General features: G+C 43.6%; 1 protein-coding gene and 1 pseudogene across 1 annotated transcript in view; one reads left to right on the forward strand and one right to left on the reverse strand.

The window, feature by feature from the left end:
* Positions 1 to 1498: 1498 nt before the first annotated feature.
* UBE2H (ubiquitin conjugating enzyme E2 H) overlaps positions 1499 to 25868 on the reverse strand; it is a 119144-nt gene continuing 94774 nt past the window's right edge. Inside the window, exon 7 of the mRNA XM_066633776.1 lies at positions 1499 to 2890. Within this exon, the coding sequence (XP_066489873.1) occupies positions 2766 to 2890 (125 nt within the window). The 3' untranslated portion in view covers positions 1499 to 2765. The remainder of the gene's footprint in view (positions 2891 to 25868) is intronic.
* On the forward strand, positions 17326 to 18104 carry LOC136657380 (prefoldin subunit 5 pseudogene; annotated as a pseudogene).

Consider the following 25868-nt stretch of genomic DNA (forward strand, 5'->3'; position numbering starts at 1 on the left):
AAAAACATCAGAGGAATCAGTTTCCTCGTGCATCCTGGAATACAACCAAGCACCCATTCCCACGAAGTAGTAGTAGTACTAATTACAATTATGCTAATTATACTAATTACTAATAATAATAATAAACATCATACATACTGCGCTGATACCTAGTTGATAAGTCTCAGCCTGAGATGTGTATCAATTGTTCAAATACCAGTGTACAACTGTGTTTCATGTAATTTGGATGATAATAATAACAACACATGTGTGTGTATGAAGGAGAAAAAACAAGATTGTAATGTAACCATACAACCATCTGGAAATAACCATTTGTTACCATCTAAATTTTTCACAGCTCAAATAAAAGAAGCCAAATGGGCATTTACGCATGGAAGATATAGAAAGGAGAAAAAGAGAGAGCTCATCTTGCATTTTGGAGGTAACTCGCTTTACATGAACTGCACATTTTTTGTTTCTCGAAGCCAGGTTTACTGCTTTAAAAAGTTGGTTTTTTATAAGAGAAGGGAACAAAGTGTTAAAAAGTAGTTGAAATCTAAGGGTGGATTACGAGTTTTAAATACTTGGATTAAAAAATGCAATTAAAACACCAATACCTGTATATATAATATTGAAAAAATACAATTTATTTTGTTTAAAGTTACCACCATCACCACAGGCTACTCTAGCACTCTATACTTAAAAAGCACCTACAATCACAAAGCAGATGGCAAGCAGGACACCTAAGTAGTCCTGCAATGGTAGCAGAGCTCTTCTCCATTCATCTCCCTAATGTCAAGAAAATGGTTAAGAGCATGGTATACCATTATATGTCCAACAGTTAATACTAAATTCTCCAACAAGCTGTGCATGCTAAAGCAGAGAATTTTAGCACAGCAACTATCATCAGCCTTATATTACTAATTTTTTTTAAATTCAAAAAAGAAAAAAAGAACTTTTTATACTTTTTGGGTGGTGTTGTGTGTGTGTTTGTGTGTGTTTTGGTCTTTTGTCCATAATTTGAATTTTTTGTGTGCTTTACTACAGGAAAATAAACATGCTGAAGGAAAGATACATGTGACAGATTTTTTTTTTTTAGAGGAAAAAGGAAGCTATTAAGTTTCAGGACTGTAGTTTTGACACCACAAACCTTGAATGATATCAACATTTAATAACACTTTTCAGAGGACCTTGGGATATCTTTACAGAGCTCAGTGTTCTTACTCAGTGCAGTGTTCTACTCAAGTCACCCAAGTGTAAATTTGCTGTACTGTCCTAGAAATTAGAAATTTTGAGGTTCATTCAATATCCTGCCTCCCCCACACATTGTCAAAAAATGTTTACAAATACAGCAGAGGCACCCTTCGTTAGGCACTCTTCCCACTAGCCAGATTTAAGTCTCATAAACACCCTAAGCAGGCATTTACAGTATGAAGTTCTCCTAATTCATCAAAGAGAGGGGCAATTCCTTTCAATGTTCAAAATGAATCAAAATAAACTATTATTTTCCAATCAGAAGTATCTCCAAAACAAAAAATTCGTTTATTTCTCTCTACCTTTCATACAGGGACAATCACAAAGCAACTTGAAACAGTTAACTGCCACAGCAAAGTTGGAAAGAAAGTGAATGAGAAAGAGCCCCCAGCTTATCCATCTGTACCCTCTCCAGTGTGCTACTCCACTGACATTCCAATTTTTTTTCCCAATTTGCTGACAGCAAATCAGAAAACGCTTGCAGGGGAAGCAGCCCTCACTTCCTCTAGTGCTGATGAAGGAAGAAGGAAAAGGGGGGGGGGAAAGCTGCCACAGCTCTAAATTATTTCTCCCTGCCCACCTGATACTTAAAAAGTACAAGGTGGGCAAGAAGAAGCAACTTGGAGCCTGCCCCCCTTCTCTTGTCTTCCTTTCACTTAACAGAGGAGTGGTAGATAGCCACCCTCTCCCACACCACTTCTATATCAATGAGTAGAACTGGCACATACTGGGAATTCAGAAAGAGAAGCAGCACAGAATAGGGAAGCTGTGTGTGGTGCTCCTAAGTGAAGGGAAGAGGGCAGGTGGGGATGCTTCTCCCTTCATTCATTGGGGAATGCAAAACTACTCTCCCCTGCTCATTTCCTCCCTTACTTGCTTGTCCACTCTCTCTGCACTGCAATGACGTGGGGGAAGCAAAGCTGTGGGAGTGATTCAGACACTGGCAAAAAGAAACCAAATCAAACCATCCATGAGCTCAAAGTGCTTGTACAAACCCACCTGGTCAGAAAATATTCTTTTAAAAGAGACTGCTTCCAAATTATTTGCAATCAAGGGTGGGGAAGGGGGACAATAACTGCTAATATTGGTGATTATGAATCAGAGACCAAAATGAATTGAACAATGTCCTCCAAGTAAATTCAGACAATGTTGGGCAATATTTACTTCCTGTCCCTTCAAAATAAAAATACCAAGGTGGAATGTGGGAAATATTCTAAGATGCACCAAGTTCTTAAGAAGCGACCTATATCATCTATGTGTGTATGCATGTGTGTGCATGCACATGTGTGTGTGTATGAACGTTTACACACACACTATGTACATCTATCTATCTATCTATCTATCTATCTATCTATCTATCTATCTATCGAAAGATAGATAATTATAGATATATACACACATACACGTTATTACTCATCAAAACCTTGTTTAGTACTAAAAAATTGCTTTGTTTAAATATGAATATTATAGTTTGCTTCTCAGCTCATGGTTAAGAAGTCATAGTCTCTTTGAAAAGTAGGGTGCCTCTTTTACTACAATTCCATATCCTGAGCCTCATCCTCTGAAAAGTCAGACATGGAACTCTCTGAAGAGCTGTCCCCAGTGCCTTCTTCTTGTTCTTTTAGTGCTTCTTCTGTCGCATATTTCTGAATATATTCTGAATAAAGCAGGAAAAAAAGAGAAAGACATAAGGAATAATCAATACAAACAAGCAATAACTTAGAAGCCACTTAAAAAAATATTAATAACTGATAAATTAATAAGAGCATAAACCCTGCTGGATCAGGCCAAAGGCCCCTCTAATCCAGCTTCCTGTATCTCACAGTAGTCCACTAGTTGCCTCAGGGACTACACAAGACAAAAAGATACATGCATCCTGATGCCTACCCCCTTGCATCTGGCATTCTGAATTAACCTACTTCTAAAACCAGGAAGTTGCATGCTGTCATCATAGCTTATAACCTATTGTAACAGATACTGTGTGAACCACTCACTGCTATACCCCATTTTCAGTGACATCTGTATCTGCTCAGTAAGCTGCAGAGATTTTTCAGAGATTTTCCTCAGAGATTTTCCAGTGCTTCTCCGCTCAGTTGATGTTTAGAAGGGAGGGAATGGCATGTTCAAGAAGTATTATAGATGTCCAATAAGTAAGCCACTCTGGTATTTTGGGTTCTTTTAAGGCAGCTGCAACTTCTCCCACAGGTCAGGTAATTGCACACAAAGCAGAGAGTTCATAAAAGATGTTTTATTAGTGATGTCATGGCCAGAATTGACATCATCAAACAGGTAGTACTGGTCCAAACTTGCTATACACTGTTTTTTTATACACGGATTTGACTAAACACGAATGGCCACTGCAAATGAGAAGGAATGTGCTGATCCCTGGAGAAAGGGAAAACGCATCTCCTTAAAATCACAGTGTAAAAAAATTGCTTTTCTTACTGCTGTAGAGAGACAGTCATACAAGCAATCATTCCATTCTTTAGCTGAGCCAGGAAAAGGGTCCTTTGCATTTCTAATTGCTGACTGCCTCGCTACAAGAATAAGAAAAGCTGTTATTAAACCACAGTTGTAAAGGGACACATTTTTTTATTTTTTAAAAAATTGCTTTTATTTAACACATTTTATGGTAGCAGCAGGGAGTTCCAAAATCAAACCCCTGTGAATGTTGGGACAAGACCTTATCAGGACTAATGGAGGGGCAAGAAACCTGGGTCTTTAAATCTAATTTTCCACTGTTAATTAATCCACTGATTTTTTTATCCACTAGGGCAGGGGTCTCTAAACTTTTCGGATGAAGGGCCACATCAAATATCTGATACAGTATCAAGGGCCGGAAAAGAAATTAAATAATAAAATTTAAATAAATATATTAGAGATGGAACTTAGATGAATGAATAAATGAATACGTTCAACTGCCCAGGATTTCTCCAAGCACGAACACAGCCTAAGAAATAAAGCACGCACTTAAATTGATCTCCATTCCCCCACCCCACAAGCATAGCTCTGGTTCGATTTGGTCAACTGGGCCAGAGGCCCTCAGATTCAGAGGCTGGCCGCGGGCCGGATAGAGGCTGGGCGCAGGCTGCATCTGGGCCCCGGGTCAGTGTTTGGAGACCCCTGCACTAGGGGTTCTGGAATAGAACACCGGCGGATAACGAGACATGACCTATATTTTCCTGAGAATGCAGGAAGCACTGAAATTGCCCATGACGTTGATTCTATACTTTGAGTAAACTGCAGATATATATAACAGAATGAACATTGTTGGAGATACCAAAAAAACAACACCATGCACGTGTAGTGAACACACAGAAATATATGTAAGTTTTAAAAAGGAGCAGATAATGCAACTAAGAAAATGATAGAATGCATGATACCAAAAATGGCACTATTCAATGGTGTAGCTATGTCATTTATACCACTGGCCCATAAATTCCCCCCCTTATGAAAAAATTATTTAATTAATTTAAATTTTTCATATTTCTTAACCACCTTTCCTCTAAGGAGCTCATGGTGATGTACATAGTTACTCCTTTTCTTTTCTTCTCAAAACAACCCTGTGAAGTAGGTGAGGCTGAGAGGTATTAATAGTCATGACATTAAATGAATAATAATGAACAGAAAATAAAGTGAATATTTCCCCACAAGCAAAGGATCAACGTCAGTGCCCTCCCTTGTTATTGCTCCCCTACACACAGTACTCAGTGACATACACCCCCTGCATCTGGGAGTTCAATGTAGCCATCATGGTTAGTGGCCACTGGTATAGTCCATCATGAATGCTTAGAATCCACTTTAAAAGTCATCTAAGACAGTGACTAACAACATGCAACTGTCCCACCAGTGGTATCACTAGGGTTGGTGTTCACCTGTCTGGTAACTCATGGTGTCATCTCCATTAATTTTAACTATAACAACTGCAACAATAACAATAACGTTAACTATAACATTTAACTTTAATATTAACTATAAATAAATAATTTTACTATAGTACAGGTCACCCAACCAATTAGTAAACAGAAAAAAGTGGCCAACTTAATGACACTCACACAACTGAATAAGAGTTCTAGTATAAGCTTTGATACATGGAAATGAGAGCTGACTCACTCTAAGACCTCATTGGTTCCCTGCTGTGTCATAATACCACCTCATTGGCTCTCAGAACAAATTAGTCAGTTATGAGTTAAGGAAAGCCAGTTTTTATTACATAATGCAGATGTGTTTTTTTTTCCTAGTAATTTGGCTATAACATTTGATAGAATACAGATCATAGAATCATAGAGTAGGAAGGGACCTAAAAGGTCTTCTAATCCAGCTCTATGCTTGTAGCAAGTAACACTCCTACAGTAGTGGTTCTCAAACTTTCAGCATTGGGGCCCATTTCTTATGATGATAATCTGTCCAGAGCCTGCCAGAAGTGATGTCATTAACCAGGAAATGATATCAGGGCTGGAAGTGACATGTTTGATGAACAGGAAGTGCTTTCCTAAGAATGCAGCAAGTTCTGAAATTGCCCATAGCAAGCACTGGAATTGTGCCATTTTCCCTAGATAGGCAAGCTATAAATAATTAAATATATTAAAATGAATTATTGGAAATAATTAAAAACAAATAATAGCCTGCCTGAAAAAAACCTCAGCCCCACACTGCAAACTGTAAGATTTTCAACCCTACCCAATGCCTAGTTCAATTTCTAATATTTAAGCCAGTTCAGTGTGATTTGGGGAAAAATCAATTTTAAATCCAACATGTTTTTTGTCTGCGCTGAACTGAGATTCAAAGCTTCCCTCTAAGCAGCATTAAAAACCCAGAATGATGAGGAGAGGAAATGAAACTCCACTGTGGCAGGGGGTGGGGAGAGGAATCTGTAAAAGACAATAACTCTTTCCACTAAAGCAGTGGTTCCAAACCTATTAATACTGGAGCCCACTTTTTAAAATTACAAACCATCAGGACCCACCTAGCTTTACAAGACCAAAAAAAGGAAAAAAAAAGTCTTACCAGCTCAAGTCAGTTTACTGTACTAAAGTGAAGGGGAGGCTGCTTTCTGGAGCATTTGCTGAGCTCTACATTCATCAGGTTGGGATCATTCTGGAAGCCTTGCACTCCCCTTCGTCTGACCTTCCACACTAGCCAAGGTATGTTTATTCACTCTCAAGTAAACATGAATGTGTGGCTTAGTTTCACTTTCAAATATCTGAAGGGCTGTCATATGGAAGAAGGGACAAATTTGTTCTCAACTGCCTCAGAGAGTAGAGTTAGATCCAATGGGTACAAACTGCAAGAGAAGAGGTTCCGAATTCCTGATGGTAAGGGCAGTTTGGCAGTGGAATAGTTTGCCAAGGAAGGTGGTGGCTTCTTCTTTATTGGAAATCTTCAAGCAGAGCATCAATAAGCACCTGCTGAAGATGTTCTAGGAGAGGGCTCATCAAACTGTGAGTTGCGACCCACTTGGTGGGTGGCAAATTGATTGGGGGTGGGTCATAAAACTGTAACTGACACGCTGATAGCAGAAGAGTAAAATGGTTGAAGCCTATGGAAAGTGAAACTGAGTGATACTGTGTACTTACTCATGAGCAGATGATTATGCCTTGGTTTATTGAAAGAGCAGGCTGAGAGGAATTCAATGACACAATAGTGGTCCTGATCCAATAAACACAGGTCCCAAAAAACAACTGAGAAAGAAGTCCTTTCTCCAAACTGACAAACGTATTGAGCCCTATGGAAAGCAGTTTGAGCTCTATGGAAAGATTGTGAAGACAAAACTGACATGTTGATAAACAAAGAAGGAAAATGCACAGAGCCCTATGGAACGTAAAACTACACCACACCTTGTGTTTACTCATGAGTAGATGAACAAGGTTTGGTCTGTTGCAAAGGGCTGTCCAAGAACATAAGAACATAAGAACAGCCCCACTGGATCAGGCCATAGGCCCATCTAGTCCAGCTTCCTGTATCTCACAGCGGCCCACCAAATGCCCCAGGGAGCACACCAGATAACAAGAGACCTCATCCTGGTGCCCTCCCTTGCATCTGGCATTCTAACCCATTTCTAAAATCAGGAGGTTGCGCATACACACCATGGCTTTCACCCCGTAATGGATTTTTCCTCTAGAAACTTGTCCAATCCCCTTTTAAAGGTGTCTAGGCTAGACACCATCACCACATCCTGTGGCAAGGAGTTCCACAGATCGACCACACACTGAGTAAAGAAATATTTCCTTTTCTCTGTCCTAACCCGCCCAACACTCAATTTTAGTGGAGGTCCCCTGGTTCTGGTATTATGTGAGAGTGTAAAGAGAATCTCCCTGTCCATCCCCTGCATAATTTTGTATATCTCAATCATGTCCCCCCTCAGGCGTCTCTTTTCTAGGCTGAGCTCTAGAGGCCCATACACTGTAGCCTTTCCTCATAAGGAAGGTGCCCCAGCCCCGTAATCATCTTAGTTGCTCTCTTTTGCACCTTTTCCATGTCCACTATGTCTTTTTTGAGATGCGGCAACCAGAACTGGACACTATACTCCAGGTGTGGCCTTACCATAGATTTGTACAACAACATTATAATACTAGCCATTTTGTTCTCAATACCCTTCCTAATGATCCCAAGCATAGAATTGGCCTTCTTCACTGCCGCCGCACATTGGGTCGACACTTTCATCGACCTGTCCACCACCACCCCAAGATCTCTCTCCTGATCTGTCACAGACAGCTCAGAACCCATCAGCCTATATCTAAAGTTTTGATTTTTTGCCCCAATGTGCATGACTTTACACTTATTGACATTGAAGCGCATCTGCCATTTTGCTGCCCATTCTGCCAGTCTGGAGAGATCCTTCTGGAGCTCCTCACAATCACTTCTGGTCTTCACCACTCGGAAAAGTTTGGTGTTGTCTGCAAACTTAGCCACTTCACTGCTCAACCCTGTCTCCAGGTCATTTATGAAGAGGTTGAAAAGCACCGGTCCCAGGACAGATCCTTGGGGCACACCGCTTTTCACCTCTCTCTATTGTGAAAATTGCCCACTGACACCCACTCTCTGCTTCCTGGCCTCCAACCACTTCTCAATCCATGAGAGGACCTGTCCTCTAATTCCCTGACTGTGGAGTTTTTTCAGTAGTCTTTGGTGAGGGACCGTGTCAGACGCCTTCTGAAAGTCCAGATATATAATGTCCATGGGTTCTCCCGCATCCACATGCCTGTTGACCTTTTCAAAGAATTCTAAAAGGTTCGTGAGGCAAGACTTACCCTTACAGAAGCCATGCTGACTCTCCTTCAGCAAGGCCTGTTCGTCTATGTGTTTTGAGATCCTATCTTTGATGAGGCATTCCACCATCTCACCCGGTATGGATGTTAGGCTGACCGGCCTATAGTTTCCCGGGTCCCCCCTCTTTCCCTTTTTAAAAATAGGCGTGACATTTGCTATCCTCCAATCTTCTGGCACCATGGCCATTTTGAGGGACAAGTTGCATACCTTAGTCAAGAGGTCTGCAACTTCATTCTTCAATTCCTTAATAACTCTTGGGTGGATGCCATCAGGGCCCGGTGACTTATTGATCTTTAATTTATCAATGAGGTCTGAAACATCTTCTCTTTTAACCTCTATCTGACTTAACTACTCGGTCAGGAGGGGCCGTTCGGGCAGCGGTATCTGCCCGAGGTCTTCTGCCGTGACGACAGATGCAAAGAACTCATTTAATTTCTCTGCCATCTCTAAGTCTCCTTTTATCTCCCCTTTCCCTCCCTCACCATCCAGAGGGCCAACCGCTTCTCTGGCGGATTTCCTGCTTCTAACATATTTGAAGAAGCTTTTATTATTCCCCTTAATGTTGCTGGCCATGCGTTCCTCATAGTCTCGCTTGGCCTCCAGTATCACCTTCTTACATTTCTTTTGCCACAGTTTATGTTCCTTTTTATTCTCCTCATTAGGGCAAGACTTCCATTTACGGAAGGAAGCTTCCTTGCCCTTCACAGCCTCTCTAACTTGGCTGGTTAGCCGTGCAGGCACCCTCCTGGATTTAGTGGAACCCTTCTTTCTTTGCGGTATACACCTCTGCTGGGCCTCTATTACTGTTGTTTTAAGCAGCCTCCATGCACTCTGGAGAGATTGGACTCTTTTTACCCTCCCTTTCAACCTCCTTCTAACCTGCCTCCTCATTTGAGGGAAGTCCGCCCGTCGGAAGTCAAGGGTTTTTGTTAGAGATTTGCCTGGTATTCTTCCCCCAACGTGCACATCAAAATGGATCGCAGCATGATCACTGTTCCCCAATGGCTCAGTAACGTTTACATCTCTAACCAAGTCCTGCGTACTGCACAATATTAAATCCAGAGTCACCTGTCCTCTGGTGGGCTCCGTGACTAGCTGATCTAAGCCACAGTCATTTAGCACGTCAAGAAATCCGGTTTCCTTATCGTGACCAGAACACAAATTGACCCAGTCAATATGAGCATAATTGAAGTCCCCCATGATTACAACCCTGTCTTCCCTTGTCACCTCCCTGATCTGTTTCCTCATTTCAAGGTCCCCATCCGATTTCTGGTCTGGAGGAAGATAGCATGCCCCCAGTATTACATCGCTGCACAAGCCTGGTAATTTAACCCACAGAGATTCTACGGTGGAGTCGGACCCACCTTCAATCTCTACTTTGCTGGATTCTATCCCTTCCTTAACATAAAGGGCCACCCCACCTCCAACACGCCCCTGCCTGTCCCTCCTGTAGAGTTTATAGCCCGGGATTGCGGTATCCCACTGATTCTCCGCATTCCACCAGGTTTCCGTTATGCCCACTATGTCAATATTTTCCCTTGTCACCAGACATTCCAGTTCTCCCACCTTTGCTTGTAGACTTCGGGCATTTGCATAAAAGCATTTGTACATGGAATGCCCCAGGATGCGCTGCTTATTCGCTCCTTTGTCCCCGCATCCTGTCATTGTGCCAAACCGTCTATTACATCCCATCACACTACCTTTCCCAATTTCTTCTCCTACTCTGCCTTTGTCTTGTTGTTCTCTAACCTCCCCATCCTCATACCATAGGGATGAGGAGTCCCGAACCAGATGCCCCTCGGCTCCTGTCGGCCTTCCCCCAGGGATCAGTTTAAAAGCTGCTTTGCCACCTTTTTAATGTTATGCTCCAGCAGTCTGGTTCCATTCTGGTTCAAGTGGAGCCCGTCCCTCTTGTACAGGCCCCGCTTGTCCCAAAATGTTCCCCAGTGTCTAACGAATCTAAACCCCTCCTCCCTACTCCACCGTCTCATCCACGCATGGAGACCTCTGATCTCTGCCTGCCTAGCTGGCCCTGCGCGTGGAACAAGTAGCACTTCAGAGAACGCTACCTTTGAGGTCCTGGCTTTCAGCTTCCTGCCTAAAAGCCTAAATTTGGCCCTCCAGGACCTCCCAGCTACACTTGCCCACGTCGTTGGTGCTGACATGCACCACAGCCGCTACCTCTCCCCCAGCACTGTCTACTAGCCTGTCTAGACAAGAAGTGATGTCCGCAACCTTCGCACCAGGCAGGCAAGTCGCCATGCGGTACTCACATCCGTCGCAAACCCCCCTCTCTGTTTCTAATAATTGAATTCCCCACTACAAGAAGCCCCCGACCCCCCTCCCGCCGAGGAGTATCCCGAGTGCGTTCGGATATGGGCCCATCACCTGGAGAAGGGGTCCCCCCTAGGGGATTGTTTCCCTCCTCTCCAGGATGACGTCTTCCAGTCCCGAGACTTCCCACCTGGGCAGCCGAAGAAGAATCCAAAGACACTAGAATGGTCCCAATCTGAGGAATGCAGCACCCCCAAAAAACACCGAAGAAGGAAGTCCCTCTCCCCAAGTTGACCAATGTATTAAGCTCTATAGAAAGTGAAACTAAGCCGCAAGTTTGCATTTCATTAAGCAAACATGCCTTGGCTTGTGTGCAAGAGCATAAGAACAGCCCCACTGGACAGGCCCATCAAATCCAGCTTCCTGTATCTCACAGCAGCACCCCAAATGCCTCAGGGAGCACCCCAGATAACAAGAGACCTCATCCTGGTGCCCTCTCTTGCATCTGACATAGCCCATTTCTAAAATCAGGAGGTTGCACATACACATCATGGCTTGTACCCCGTAATGGATTGTTTCTCAAAAAATTTGTCCAATCCCCTTTTAAAGGCATCCAGGCCAGAGGCCATCACCACATCCTGCAGCAAGGAGATCCACAGACCGACCACACGCTGAGTAAAGAAATATTTTCATTTGTATGTCCTAACCCTCCCAACACTCAATTTTAGTGGATGTCCCCTGGTTCTGGTGTTATGTGAGAGTGTAAAGAGTATCTCCCTATCCACTTTATCTGTCCCATGCATAATTTTGTATGTCTCAATCATGTCCCCCCTCAGGTGTCTCTTTTCTAGGCTGAAGAGGCCCAAACGCCGTAGCCTTTCCTTACAAGGAAGGTGCCCCAGCCCCGTAATCATCTTAGTCGCTCCCTTTTGTACATTTTCCATTTCTACTATGTCCTTTTTGAGATGTGGCAACCAGAACTGGACACTCCAGGTGTGGCCTTACCATTGATTTGTACAATGGCATTATATTATTAGCTGTTTTGTTCTCAATATGTTTTCTAATGATCCCAAGCATAGAATTGGCCTTCTTTACTGCCGCATTTACACATTGAGTCGACACTTTCATCGACCTGTCCACCACCACCCCAAGATCTCTCTCCTGATCTGTCACAGACAGCTCAGAACCCATTAGCCTATATCTAAAGTTTTGATTTTTTGCCCCAATGTGCATGACTTTACACTTACTGACATTGAAGCGCATCTGCCATTTTGCTGCCCATTCTGCCAGTCTGGAGAGATCCTTCTGGAGCTCCTCACAATCACTTCTGATCTTCACTACTCAGAAAAGTTTGGTGTCATCTGCAAACTTAGTCACCTCACTGCTCACCCCTGTCTCCAGGTCATTTATGAAGAGGTTGAAAAGAACCAGTCCCAGGTCAGGTTCTTGGGGCACACTGCTTTTCACCTCTCTCCATTGTGAAAATTGCCCATTGACACCCACTTTCTGTTTCCTGGTCTTCAACCAGTTCTCAATCCATGAGAGGACCTGCCCTCTAATTCCCTGACTGTGGAGTTTTTTTAGTAGCCTTTGCTGAGGGACTGTGTCAAACACCTTCTGAAAGTCCAGATATATAATGTCTACGGGTTCCCCCACATCCACATGCCTGTTGACCTTTTCAAAGAATTCTATAAGGTTTGTGAGGCAAGACTTACCCTTACCCTGATTCTCCCTCAGCAAGGCCTGTTTGTCTATGTGTTTTGAGATCCTATGTTTGATGAGGCATTCCACCATCTTACCTGGTATAGATGTTAGGCTGACCAGCCTATAGTTTCCCGGGTCCCCCCTCTTTCCCTTTTTAAATATTGGCATGACATTTGCTATCCTCCAATCTTCTGGTACAGTGGCCATTTTGAGGGACAAGTTGCATTTCTTAGTTAAGAGATCAGCAACTTCATTCTTCAATTTCTTAAAAACTCTTGGGTGGATGCCATCCGTGCTTGGTGACTTATTGATCTTTAATTTATCAACGAGGTCAGTTGAAGGAGAGAGCAAGGCTACCAGAATGGTGCCAATCTGATGTATGTGAAGCTCAACAAATGCTCCAGAAGGCAGCCCCCTCCATGATACAAAGGATAAAATCAGTCTTCAGCTGGTAAAGTGAAACTTTTTTCTTTTTTAGTTTAGCAGAGCTAGCTGGGTCCTGATGAAATGTTTGTTGACTTTTCCACACTGCTCTCCCCCATCCCCCAGTGGAACATCATTTCCTCTCCTCAACACTCTGGGGTTTTAATTATGTTAAGAGGGAAGCTTTAAATTGCAATCCAGTCCAAGCAAAAAACATGCTGGATTTCTAATTGATACTGTCCCAAATCACATTGAACTGGTTTAAATATAAGAACTTAAATTGAACTGGGCACTGGGTAGCACTAAAAATCTTACTGAATTTTTTTTTTTGGGGTGGAGGGGTGGAGGTGGATTTGAGGTTATTGCAGTCAGGCTACAAAGGGAATTCACTTCATGAAACAGGGCTAGCTTCCCCATTCACTATGCCCTTATTTAATTATTTGTTTTATTTTAATTTAATATTTATAATTATATTTTAAATTATTTCATTATTCCATCGAAAGAAAATAGTGCAATTTTAGTGCTTGCTGCATTCTCAGGAAAGCATTTCTTGTTTGATGATGTCACTTCTGGCTATGACATCACTTTCAGGTTAATTATATTACTTCCAGTGGGTCCTGGACAGATTTTCATTTTGAAAAGTGGGTTCTGGAGTAAAAAATTTGAGAGCCAGTACACATACGTGGAAAAGAGTCCCACTGAAACAGTGGTGCTTACTTCTGAGTAGACAGGCACAGTTCTGCAAATGACCAGCCTTGATACTTGCCTTTTCTATGTACAGGTGGAGCCTCGTTATTTGCAAGGGTTTCATTCCTGGAACCCATGCAAATACCAAATTTTGCGTAGAACCAAGTTACATGAAATTTGGGCTCCACCAAGTCCGAACACAACCGGGAACCTTCCTTTGGCCATGTACAGACAACCAAAACCACTGAAGCTGCTAAAGAAATTCTTTGTGCAGCAAAGGTACAAGAGCTTAAAAAAGAAATTTTATTTGAATCAGACATAACTATAATATCCAAAAATATGTTATCACTCTTTAGAATGTTCAATCCTATTTTACTATCTAAAGAGAGAAATAGAAGAATCTTAAAAACTCGTTGGCAGACAAAGAGATGGTTTGATATTTATTGTAGGACAGCAAAAAATAAATGGAAACGACTCTACAAATTTCTTAAGGAAAATGTTACACCAGATGCATGTGCCTCATTGCTTCGAGCCAGAAGGGAATATAAAGCATTATTGAAAACAAAGAAGCAGCAATTTATGAGATCCACATGGGATAGGATATGAGCCAATGAGTTTGGTATATCTCTCCGGCGACTAATTACTCCAATGCTGAAGCCAAAAAGTGTTGTTGGATCGTCTGTATCTGTGGTAAACTGGGAAAAACATTTTAAAAATCTTTACAAGAAGAATGAACGTGAACCAGATCTGAACTCTGAGATCCATCTTGCACAGTTTACTGAATGGGAACCTGTTACTTGCAAGGAAATCACAACACTGATCAAAAGGCTAAAATTAAGGAAATCTACTGGGATAGATGCAATTCCTGCAGAGCTTTTTAAGATACACCCGATCTGGTGGGCACAGGTACTCACATCCTTCTTTACGCTGATTAATAAGAACGGAATTATCCCAAGTGCTTGGAAAGTATCCTTGGTAGCGCCCATATATAAGAAAGGGGACAGGACAGACCCAAGTAATTATTGACCAATCACAGTGATTGGCAAGATGTATGCATCTCTACTGCAAGAGAAACTGATTGGATAGGAGAAGATGCTAGAAGACGAGCAAGTGGGGTTCAGGAACATAAGAACAGCCCCACTGGATCAGGCCATAGGCCCATCTAGTCCAGCTTCCTGTATCTCACAGCGACCCACCAAAAGCCCCAAGGAGCACACCAGATAACAAGAGACCTCATCCTGGTGCCCTCCCCTGCATCTGGTCTTCTGACATAGCCCATTTCTAAAATCAGGAGGTTGTGCATATACATCATGGCTTGTACCCTGTAATGGATTTTTCCTCTAGAAACTTGTCCAATCCCCTTTTAAAGGTGTCCAGGCCAGATGCCATCACCACATCCTGTGGCAAGGAGTTCCACAGACCAACCACACGCTGAGTAAAGAAATATTTTCTCTTGTCTGTTCTCCCAACACTCAATTTTAGTGGATGTCCGCTGGTTCTTGTGTTATGTCACAGTGTAAAGAGCATCTCCTTATCCACTCTGTCCATCCCCTGCATAATTTTGTATGTCTCAATCATGTCCCCCCTCAAGCGTCTCTTTTCTAGGCTGAAGAGGCCCAAACGCTGTAGCCTTTCCTCATAAGGAAGGTGCCCCAGCCCCATAATCATCTTAGTCGCTCTCTTTTGCACCTTTTCCAATTCCACTATGTCTTTTTTGAGATGCGGTGACCAGAACTGGACACAATACTCCAGGTGTGGCCTTACCATAGATTTGTACAACAGCATTATAATACTAGCCGTTTTGTTCTCAATACCTTTCCCAATGATCCCAAGCATAGAATTGGCCTTTCTAACTGCCGACGCACATTGGATCGACACTTTCATCGACCTGTTCAGCACCACCCCAAGATCTCTCTCCTGATCTGTCACAGACAGCTCAGAACCCATCAGCCTATATCTAAAGTTTTGATTTTTTGCCCCAATACGCATGACCTTACACTTACTGACATTGAAGCACATCTGCCATTTTGTTGCCCATTCTGCCAGTCTGGAGAGATCCTTCTGGTGCTCCTCACAATCACTTCTGGTCTTCACCACTCGGAAAAGTTTGGTGTCGTCTGCAAACTTAGCTACCTCACTGCTTACCCCTGTCTCCAGGTCATTTATGAAGAGGTTGAAAAGCACCGGTCCCAGGACAGATCCTTGGGGCACACTGCTTTTCACCTCTCTCCATTGTGAAAATTGCCCATTGATACCCACTCTCTGTTTCCTGGCCTCCAACCAGTTCTCAATCCATGAGAGGACCTGTCCAGTTCTCAATCCATGAGAGGACCCTGACTGTGGAGTTTTTATACTAGTCTTTGGTGAGTGACCATGTTGAATGCTTTCTGAATGTCCTGATATATAATGTCTATGGGTTCTCCCACATCCACATGCCTGCTGACCTTTTCAAAGAATTCTATAAGGTTTGTGAGGCAAGATTTACCCTTACAGAAGCCATGCTGATTCTCCCTCAGCAAGGCCTGTTCATCTATGTGTTTTGAGATCCTATCTTTGACGAGGCACTCCACCATCTTACCCGGTATAGATGTTAGGCTGACCGGCCTATAGTTTCCCAGGTCCCCCCTCTTTCCCTTTTTAAATATTGGCATGACATTTGCTATACTCCAATCTTCTGGTACCGTGGCTGTTTTGAGGGACAAGTTGCATACCTTAGTCAAGAGATCTGCAACTTCATTCTTCAATTCCTTAATAACTCTTGGGTGGATGCCATCAGGGCCCGGTGACTTATTGATCTTTAATTTATCAATGAGGTCTGAAACATCTTTTCTTTTAACCTCTATCTGGCTTAACTCCTCGATCAGGAGGGGCCATTCGGGCAGCGATATCTGCCCGAAGTCTTCTGCCGTGAAGACAGATGCAAAGAACTCATTTAATTTCTCTGCCATCTCTAAGTCTCCTTTTATCTCCCCTTTCCCTCCCTCACCATCCAGAGGGCCAACCGCTTCTCTGGCAGGTTTCCTGCTTCTAACATATTTGAAGAAGCTTTTATTTTTCCCCTTAATGCTGCTGGCCATGCGTTCCTCATAGTCTCGTCTGGCCTCCCGTATCACCTTCTTACTTTTCTTTTGCCACAGTTTATGTTCCTTTTTATTCTTCTCATTAGGCCAAGACTTCCATTTACGGAAGGAAGCTTCCTTGCCCTTCACAGCCTCTCTAACTTGGCTCAGGGATCAGTTTAAAGGCTGCTCTGCCACCTTTTCAATGTTATGCACCAGCAGTCTGGTTCCATTCTGGTTCAAGTGGAGTCCATCCCTCTTGTACAGGCCCCGCTTGTCCCAAAACGTTCCCCAGTGCCTAACAAATCTAAACCCCTCCTCCCTACACCACCGTCTCATCCACGCATGGAGACCCCTGATCTCCGCCTTCCTAGCTGGCCCTGCGCATGGAACAGGTAGCACTTCAGAGAACGCTACCTTTGAGGTCCTGGCTTTCAGCTTCCTGCCTAAAAGCCTAAATTTGGTCTCTTTTTATTCTCCTTTTTATTCTTTTATTCTCTTTTATTTTTATTCTTTATTTTATTCTCTTATTCTCTTTTATTTTTATTCTTAATAAAAAGAAATGGAAGGCTACTCTTGCATTGATCATTGCTTTACTTTGGCATCATTGATAAGTAAATATGCATTAAATGTTCCTGGCACCTTGTATGCAGCATTTATAGATCTAAGAGCACTAAGATGGCGCAGCAGGTGAACATCTTGGAGCTCTCGCTGCCGCAGCTGGAGGTGCTGAAGAACCAGTTGGACCAGGAAGTGGAATTCCTTTCCTCATCTATTGCACAGCTTAAAGTGGTGCAGACAAAGTATGTGGAAGCAAAAGATTGCCTGACCATACTGAACAAAAGCAATGAAGGTAAAGAGCTACTCGTCCCACTCTCCAGCTCTATGTACGTCCCCGGGAAACTCTCCAATGTTGGCCAGGTGCTGATAGATGTTGGGACAGGTTACTATGTAGAAAAGTCAGTGGATGATGCCAAAGACTTCTTCAAGAGGAAGATTGATTTCCTGACAAAACAGATGGAGAAAATTCAACCAGCACTACAGGAGAAACATGCAATGAAGCAAGCTGTTGTGGAGACCATGAGCCAGAAGATTCAGCAGCTAACAGCAGCAGGGGCTTCGCAGGCCGTAACAACAAAGGCCTAGCAAACACCAGCCACCCATATGCCCCTGTACTCCTATGGTTCAACGTTTTGTGGCATAACCTCATAATACAGCAGTTTAGGGTACAGCACTCCAACCAACTGCACATTGGGGGGGGGGAGAGAGGCCAGTGCTCCTTGTTTGAACACAAATGCGACTCCAGTTTACTGAAAGCTTTTCTAGAGACAAGAGCATCCATTGAAGGCACTGGACTTTTGATAGCTCTGTGGCTGGGCACTTGTGTTGCTGGCTGTCATATGGGATTGTCTAATTTTGAACCCCAGTGGAAATGTTGTCAATTGTAAATGGAATTGTACTCATTTTATTAATATTAGGGGCTGGGGCACCTTCCTTATGAGGAAAGGCTACGGCGTTTGGGCCTCTTCAGCCTAGAAAAGAGACGCTTGAGGGGGGACATGATTGAGACATACAAAATTATGCAGGGGATGGACAGAGTGGATAGGGAGATGCTCTTTACACTCTCACATAATACCAGAACCAGGGGACATCCACTAAAATTGAGTGTTGGGCGGGTTAGGACAGACAAAAGAAAATATTTCTTTACTCAGCGCGTGGTCGGTCTGTGGAACTCCTTGCCACAGGATGTGGTGCTGGCGTCTAGCCTAGACGCCTTTAAAAGGGGATTGGACGAGTTTCTGGAGGAAAAATCCATTATGGGGTACAAGCCATGATGTGTATGCGCAACCTCCTGATTTTAGGAATGGGTTAAGTCAGAATGCCAGATGTAGGGGAGGGCACCAGGATGAGTTCTCTTGTTATCTGGTGTGCTCCCTGGGGCATTTGGTGGGCCGCTGTGAGATACAGGTAGCTGGACTAGATGGGCCTATGGCCTGATCCAGTGGGGCTGTTCTTATGTTCTTATGTTAAGAGTTGCCTTTGACTCAGTGTCTTATGCAAGACTCTGAGTGTCTTATGCAAGGAATAAATTGAATTCTACAGCTATGCCTAAAAGATTGTTAAAATTAATAATGAATTTATATACTGGAAATTCCTTATATGTCAATCTAAACAAAGATGGAGCTATTTCTCGCTCCATATCTGTTGAAAGTGGGGTTAGGCAGGGATTTGTTCTTGTGCTGCATTTATTCAATCTCTATCTCAATGACTTTGTTCCTAAATTACTGGATTTAGATACACATGCACCATGCTTAGATAACAAACCAGTTCCTGCCTTATTATATGCTGATGATCTTGTTCTATTGTCCAGAACTCAGATTGGTTTTAAACATACCACTAAAGCATTTATTGCTTACTGTAGTGAAGAACTATTAGAAATAAATGAGGATAAATCTAAAATAATGATTTTTACAAAATCAATAAGAAGGACCAATGAAAGATGGAAAATTGGCCCATATAAGTTGCAGCTGGTTAATGAATTTCGCTATCTTGGAGTAGTGTTCATCTAACCTTGCATGGTCCAAACATATACAGTATCTTAAAGAGAAAATTGAATTGACAATACTAGCATTGAGAAAATTTTTTTACATCAAAGGAGGACAGTACGTGCCAGCACTCCTAAAGGCCTATAAAGCAATGGTATTGCCATGTATGTTATATCGCTCACCGATCTGGTTTTTGGGACCAATAGAACAGCTTGAGCGACTCCAGCAAGTCTTTTTTCTGAAGCTTTTAGCCTTACCCCCATGCATAGCCTCTGAAGTTATACGATTGGAATTGGAATTTCAAAGATCTCAACCTTGATTTGGAAAGCTAATATCTGTAAATACAGACTTACAATTGCTGAAAATCTTCCTATTTCACAAAACTGGCAGCACAAGAATGCTGCTGGGTAAAATGGAATAACAACAATAATATGAAAATATGTGAGCTGGGCCTACAGTCACTAGAAAAATTCAGTGGAAGAAGCCATTTGCTGCTTGTTGAAAAGTTATTAATTCAAGATTGGGATTGCCTTCTAAGGGAGGCTAAGTAAATGCTCCCCTTCTTATTTTGGAAAAAATTATCACTAAATTTTCTTTACCCATTTATTTTTATGTACTGATGGTTCCCAAGTTGAGGCGTGCTTATATGATTGCACAATGCAATGCTTTACCAACAGCACAAATGAAGGGTCGTTTTCAAAGGATTCCTCCCGAGCAGCGTTATTGTGATTGTCCATTAACTGAATTAGACACCCCGGTGCATATCTTTTCCAATGCCCAAAAAGTGGAGAGATAGATTCTTAAAGAAATGGATACAAAAATTTTCTATGTTTTCGAACACTTTAGGACTGAAATTACTGTTAAGTAGTCTTTGCAAAGAATGTGTTGTGGATATAGCTAAATTCTGTTTCTATGTGGTTTCTCCCCTGGGGGCTGGGGATAAGAATAGGCCCTCAGTTTGGCTGTACTTGTCGTAAGAGGCCACTAAACAGCCACCGGGTAGATGGGACTAGTCAGCCTGGAAAGGCAGCTCATCTGAGAGAAGGAAAACTCTAATCCCAAACCTCCACTGCCTTGTGGCTACATCCAGTTATGGAAAAGGCTTCAGGAGCCAACCTCGAGGCAAAATCAGAAGCCGGAGTCCCTGAGGCAGTTCATGGCTAAACAGTCACGTTCTGGCAACTCCTGCGACGCTGCTGGAACCAACCGTATTGGCCTCTGCCTTTCCATTGGACCATCTCAGCGATGTGGAGAGGGGGGATTTGATGCATGGGAAACAGTCTATCCTCCATATCTACTTTACTCAGGCTTCGCGCACTGGAGAGGACACTCTGTTCCAGAACCACCATTCAGAGCACGATACCATAGTCTTCCAAGACTGAAGGATGCCAACAAAAGTGTTTTAAACGCTGGTTTTAAGTTTTTAGATAAATAGGTGTATGGTTTATGTGCTGATCACCCTAATGAACTTGGTCATGTCCAGAGCTGTTCAGAGGCCCGTGGAGGCTGTGCCAGCCTCCAGGGTCCTCAGAAAGGCCTTGGAAAGACTCAGAGGGCAGTTTTCCAGAGTGTAGCACCTCTGGAGGCTCTTCTGAGACCCATGGAGCCCATGCACAGGACCTCCGTAGGCCTTTCCGATGCCTGTGGAGGTCATGCACCGCCTGTGGAGGCCATGTGCCACTTCCACGGGCTTCAGAATGGCCCCTGAAAGCCTTGGAGGCCACTTCTCCATAGGCAACAGGGCTCTGCTCCAGTCACCTCTGGAGGCTCTTCTGAGACCCATGGAGCCCATGCACAGGACCTCCGTAGGCCTTTCCGATGCCTGTGGAGGCCATGCACCGCCTGTGGAGGCCATGTGCCACTTCCACGGGCTTCAGAATGGCCCCTGAAAGCCTTGGAGGCCACTTCTCCGTAGGCAACAGGGCTCTGCTCCAGTCACCTCCAGAGGCTCTTCTGAGGCCTGTGGAGACGGCGTGCAGCCTCCACAGGCATCAGCATGGCCTCTGGATGTCCTAGAGAGGCACTTCTGGTTTTTTGCCCGAAAACCAGAAGTGCATCTCTCGGACCTCCGGAGACCATTGTGAGGCTCGTGGAAGCTGCACACAGCTTCCATGGGTCTCAGAAGAGCCTCCGGAGGTGACTGGAGCATAGCTCTATTGGCCAAGTTTGACTCCATGCAGGTCCTGGGTACCCATGTTGAGTCAGATTCACGAATAAAAATTTTGCTAATAGAGGCTCCACCTGTACTCTGCAATCTTACTAATTTCCATTATGCAGCCTGAGATTTTGGGATGCAAGGACTGGAGCCCTGCCCTGTCCAGTGCCAAGCAAAACCTTTGAAAATATTTGCTTGAGAAATAGAGCAGGTAGTACAAGATGGGAGTGGCTGTTGCTGAAGCCACCAGCTGTGAGCAGGCAGGAAGGGGGGGTGAGAGAATTGAGAAGGTACTGAAGTTGCATGCAGGCTGTTTTTTTATCAAAGTATCCTTGTCTTGCTCGCACTGTGTGCACACATGTACACACCTATCCTTTTTCCTGGTTGCTGCTGCAACTTCTCCTGGGGCGTGAGCCATTTTTCACTCTAGCAGTTTCAGCCTTGCTCCCCCATCTGTTTGACTGTCTGTTTGCTCACACTAACTTCAGCCCCTCCCTTCCTGCCCAGCAATGCCCATGAGAGGGGAATACAGGGGGTAAATTGTACCTGGGCCTGGAATCGAAAAAGGGGTCTGGGAGCCAAAGAATGCGGCCCAGAAATTTCCTGAGATTTCAGAAAATGTTTGCATATATTATGTGAGGACTGGCATTCATATTTAGTGTAAAACCTCAATAATTTTATCTATCATAATTTATAGAAATTTTGATTCAATGCTTATATGAAATTATGACTCAGTGGAGAAGAAATGGGGCCGAAAAGAAATTTTTTACTCCTAAATCAGGCCCCCCCAAATCCTTTTACACCCTAATAAAATTTCTCTGAGTCCTGTTGCCTGGTTACTACTAGCAACTTCTCATTGGCTCTCCCTGCTGGCCTGCTTATTCAGTGCAAACATTGCTGTTGCCACCACTACTGCTGTTAGCTGGAAAACAAAGTTAGTACCATGAGGGCCAGATACGAGGGTCACCCAGAAAGTAATGCACCACATTTTTTTTCTCAGCCTATAGTAATGGTATGAATGTGAAACTTTAGATATACATTATTTGAATTTTCAGGAGTGCACACACAAATTTTGGTTTCTTCAGACAGATAGCGTACTGCAGCAGTGCTTCGAAATGGCGTCTGTAAGTGATGTACGTTACAAGCAGCGTGTTGTCATTGAATTTCTCACTGCGGAGAAAGAAACTGTTGGGAACATTCACAAACGTTTGTGTACAGTTTATGGAGAATCTGCAGTCGACAGAAGTACGGTTGGTTGCTGGGCACAGAGGGTGAGGCCATTAGAAGGCGGTTCGGCAGAGCTCCAAGATTTGCAGCATTCGGGGCGAACATCCATGGCTGTCACACCTGACAAGACACAGCTTGCTGATGTGCTTTCGCGAGGACCGACACATAACGACTAGGCAGTTGGCGCTGAAGCTGTCAATCAGCAAAGGAAGTGTGGATGCAATCATCTGCGCTCTTGATTACTCAAAAGTGTGTGCACGATGGGTTCCGCGCTGTCTTACGGTGGACCACAAATCTCTCAGAAAAAACATTTCTTCTGAGTTGCTGAAACATTTTGAAGATGAGGGGGAAGCGTTCTTGCCCGGGATTGTGACAGGTGATGAAACCTGGGTTCACCATTTTGAGCCTGAAACAAAATGACAGTCGATGGAATGGTGTCATCCTCAATCTCCACAGAAGAAAAAATTCAAAGCAACTGCTTCCGCCGGTAAGGTGATGATCACTGTGTTTTGGGACTGTGAGGGTGTCATACTCATTGATGTGATGCCAAGAGGCAGCACCATTAATTCTGAAGCTTATGTGAAGACATTAACCAAACTCAAGAAGCACTTCCAGCGACTTCAGCGCCATAACAACCCAGGTGAATGTTTGATTCAACATGATAACGCTCGGCCTCAAACAAGTTTGAGGACTTTGGAACACATCACTAAACAGGGTTGGACTGTGTTACCCCATCCACCCTACAGCCCTGACCTAGCTCCCTCAGACTTCCACTTGTTTGGGCCATTAAAGGATGCCATTCGCGGAAGACATTTTGAGGATGACGAAGAGGTGATTCGCACAGTGCAGAAATGGCTTCGTGACCAGAACAAGGAGTGGTACCGACAGGGCACACATGCCCTTGTGTCTCGCTGGAGGAAGGCCATAGAACTGGACGGAGATTACGTGGAAAAATAGGGAGTGTAGAAGAAATACATTCATTGTGTTCAATAAATAATTGTTGAAGAAAAAAAATGTGGCGCATTACTTTCTGGGCGACCCTCGTACATGCAGCTCATAGACTGCATTTGGTATGTGGGCCTTATGTTTGACATGCCTGTGTTAAAGAAACATTAAATTACCTATGTTTTTAGTCACTGCTACACAAACTGTTTTAGAAAACCTTTGGATGCAGAGCTGATCCCCAATATTACAAAATATGGTAATAAAGCTAACGCGATGTTTATGAATAAACTCACAATAACAAAGACATATTATAATGAAAAGGAATGCAAATTGTTAGTTTCAGAAAACCAGACCTTGTAAACTAAATAACACATTATTGGCAGCTGAAAGTACATCATGGCTTTGGATGTAATGATGCTTGAATTATCCCTTTTCAGCCTTCTCTTCTTCAGGCTGAACACACCAAGTTCCCTCAACCTTTCCTCGTAGGCTGGTCCTCCAGCCCCCCAGCCCCCTGACCATCCTTGTTGCTCTCCTTTGAACCTGTTCCAGTTTGATTGCATCTTTTTAAAATGGGGTGCCCAGAACTGGAAACAGCACTCCAGGTGAGGTCTGACCAGTGCAGAGTAAAGCAGAACCACAACTTCTCCTGACTTGGAAGCTACAGTTCTGTTAATGCAGGCTAAAATTGCATTCAGCTTATTTGCAGTCGCATCAAACAGGTTCATCCTGTGATCCACCAGCAACTCCAAGATCCAGCTCACAAGTAGTGCTGCCAAGTCATGTATCTCCCATTTTATACCTGTATCTTTGGTTATTTTTGCCCAAGTGCAGAACTTTGCATTTATCCCTGTTGTCCCCAAAATGCCCAGCTCACAATACCAAGACAACTACAATGCCTGGCTTCAAATATCAGGCTTCTCTGGTTTAGGCCCCTCTATGACCTCTGCTCAGGAATGCTGCTACTCAGCACCAACCATCCTCCTCAGAAAGATCTGGCCAAACCGGATAAGCTGAATATGCAAAATATGGGCCTCCAAGGATGGTAAGGAACAAAAGGGTGTGAGACAGGATAGTTAGGATAAAGTGGTGTAATTGATTACCCAACCCTTGAAAATGGATATCTTGCCTGTAAACACCCTGTCAATACACATTGTACTGTGCTTCCTACACAACATTCCAAACTGATAAGGATGTTGACCAAGCTCCCTGTCTGATCACTTGGTAATTTTACAAGGATGTTTACCCCTCTTTCTTTGTGCTCTTTGTGCCCCTCCCCCACTTAGAAAACCCTATAAATACTGTAGCATTGTGACCCATCCTTTCTCCATCATGCCTCTGTGGTGGACCCATTTGCAAATGTAGTAAAAAGCTTTTCTGAAGCCCTGGGACCACTGCTTTTCAACCTCTTCATAAATGACCTGGAGACAGGGTTGAGCAGTGAAGTGGCAAAGTTTGCAGACGACACCAAACTTTTCCGAGTGGTGAAGACCAGACGTGATAGTGAGGAGCTCCAGAAGGATCTCTCCAGACTGGCAGAATGGGCAGCAAAATGGCAGATGTGTTTCAATGTAAGTAAGTGTAAGGTCATGCACATTGGGGCAAAAAATTAGAACTTCACATTTTGGCTGATGGGTTCTGAGCTGTCTGTGACAGATCAGGAGAGATCTTGGGGTGGTGGTGGACAGGTCAATGAAAGTGTCGACCCAATGTGCAGCAGCAGTGAAGAATTCCAATTCTATGCTTGGGATCATTAGGAAAGGTATTGAGAACAAAATGGCTAATAAGAACATAAGAACAGCCCCACTGGATCAGGCCATAGGCCCATCTAGTCCAGCTTCCTGTATCTCACAGCGGCCCACCAAATGCCCCAGGGAGCACACCAGATAACAAGAGACCTCATCCTGGTGCTCTCCCCTACATCTGGCATTCTGACTTAACCCATTCCTAAAATCAGGAGGTTGCGCATACACATCATGGCTTGTACCCCATAATGGATTTTTCCTCCAGAAACTCGTCCAATCCCCTTTTAAAGGCGTCTAGGCTAGACGCCAGCACCACATCCTGTGGCAAGGAGTTCCACAGACCGACCACGCGCTGAGTAAAGAAATATTTTCTTTTGTCTGTCCTAACCCGCCCAACACTCAATTTTAGTGGATGTCCCCTGGTTCTGGTATTATGTGAGAGTGTAAAGAGCATCTCCCTATCCACTCTGTCCATCCCCTGCATAATTTTGTATGTCTCAATCATGTCCCCCCTCAAGCGTCTCTTTTCTAGGCTGAAGAGGCCCAAACGCCGTAGCCTTTCCTCATAAGGAAGGTGCCCCAGCCCCGTAATCATCTTAGT

The sequence above is a fragment of the Tiliqua scincoides genome, chromosome 7, assembly GCF_035046505.1.
Source record: "Tiliqua scincoides isolate rTilSci1 chromosome 7, rTilSci1.hap2, whole genome shotgun sequence".
NCBI lineage: Eukaryota > Metazoa > Chordata > Lepidosauria > Squamata > Scincidae > Tiliqua > Tiliqua scincoides.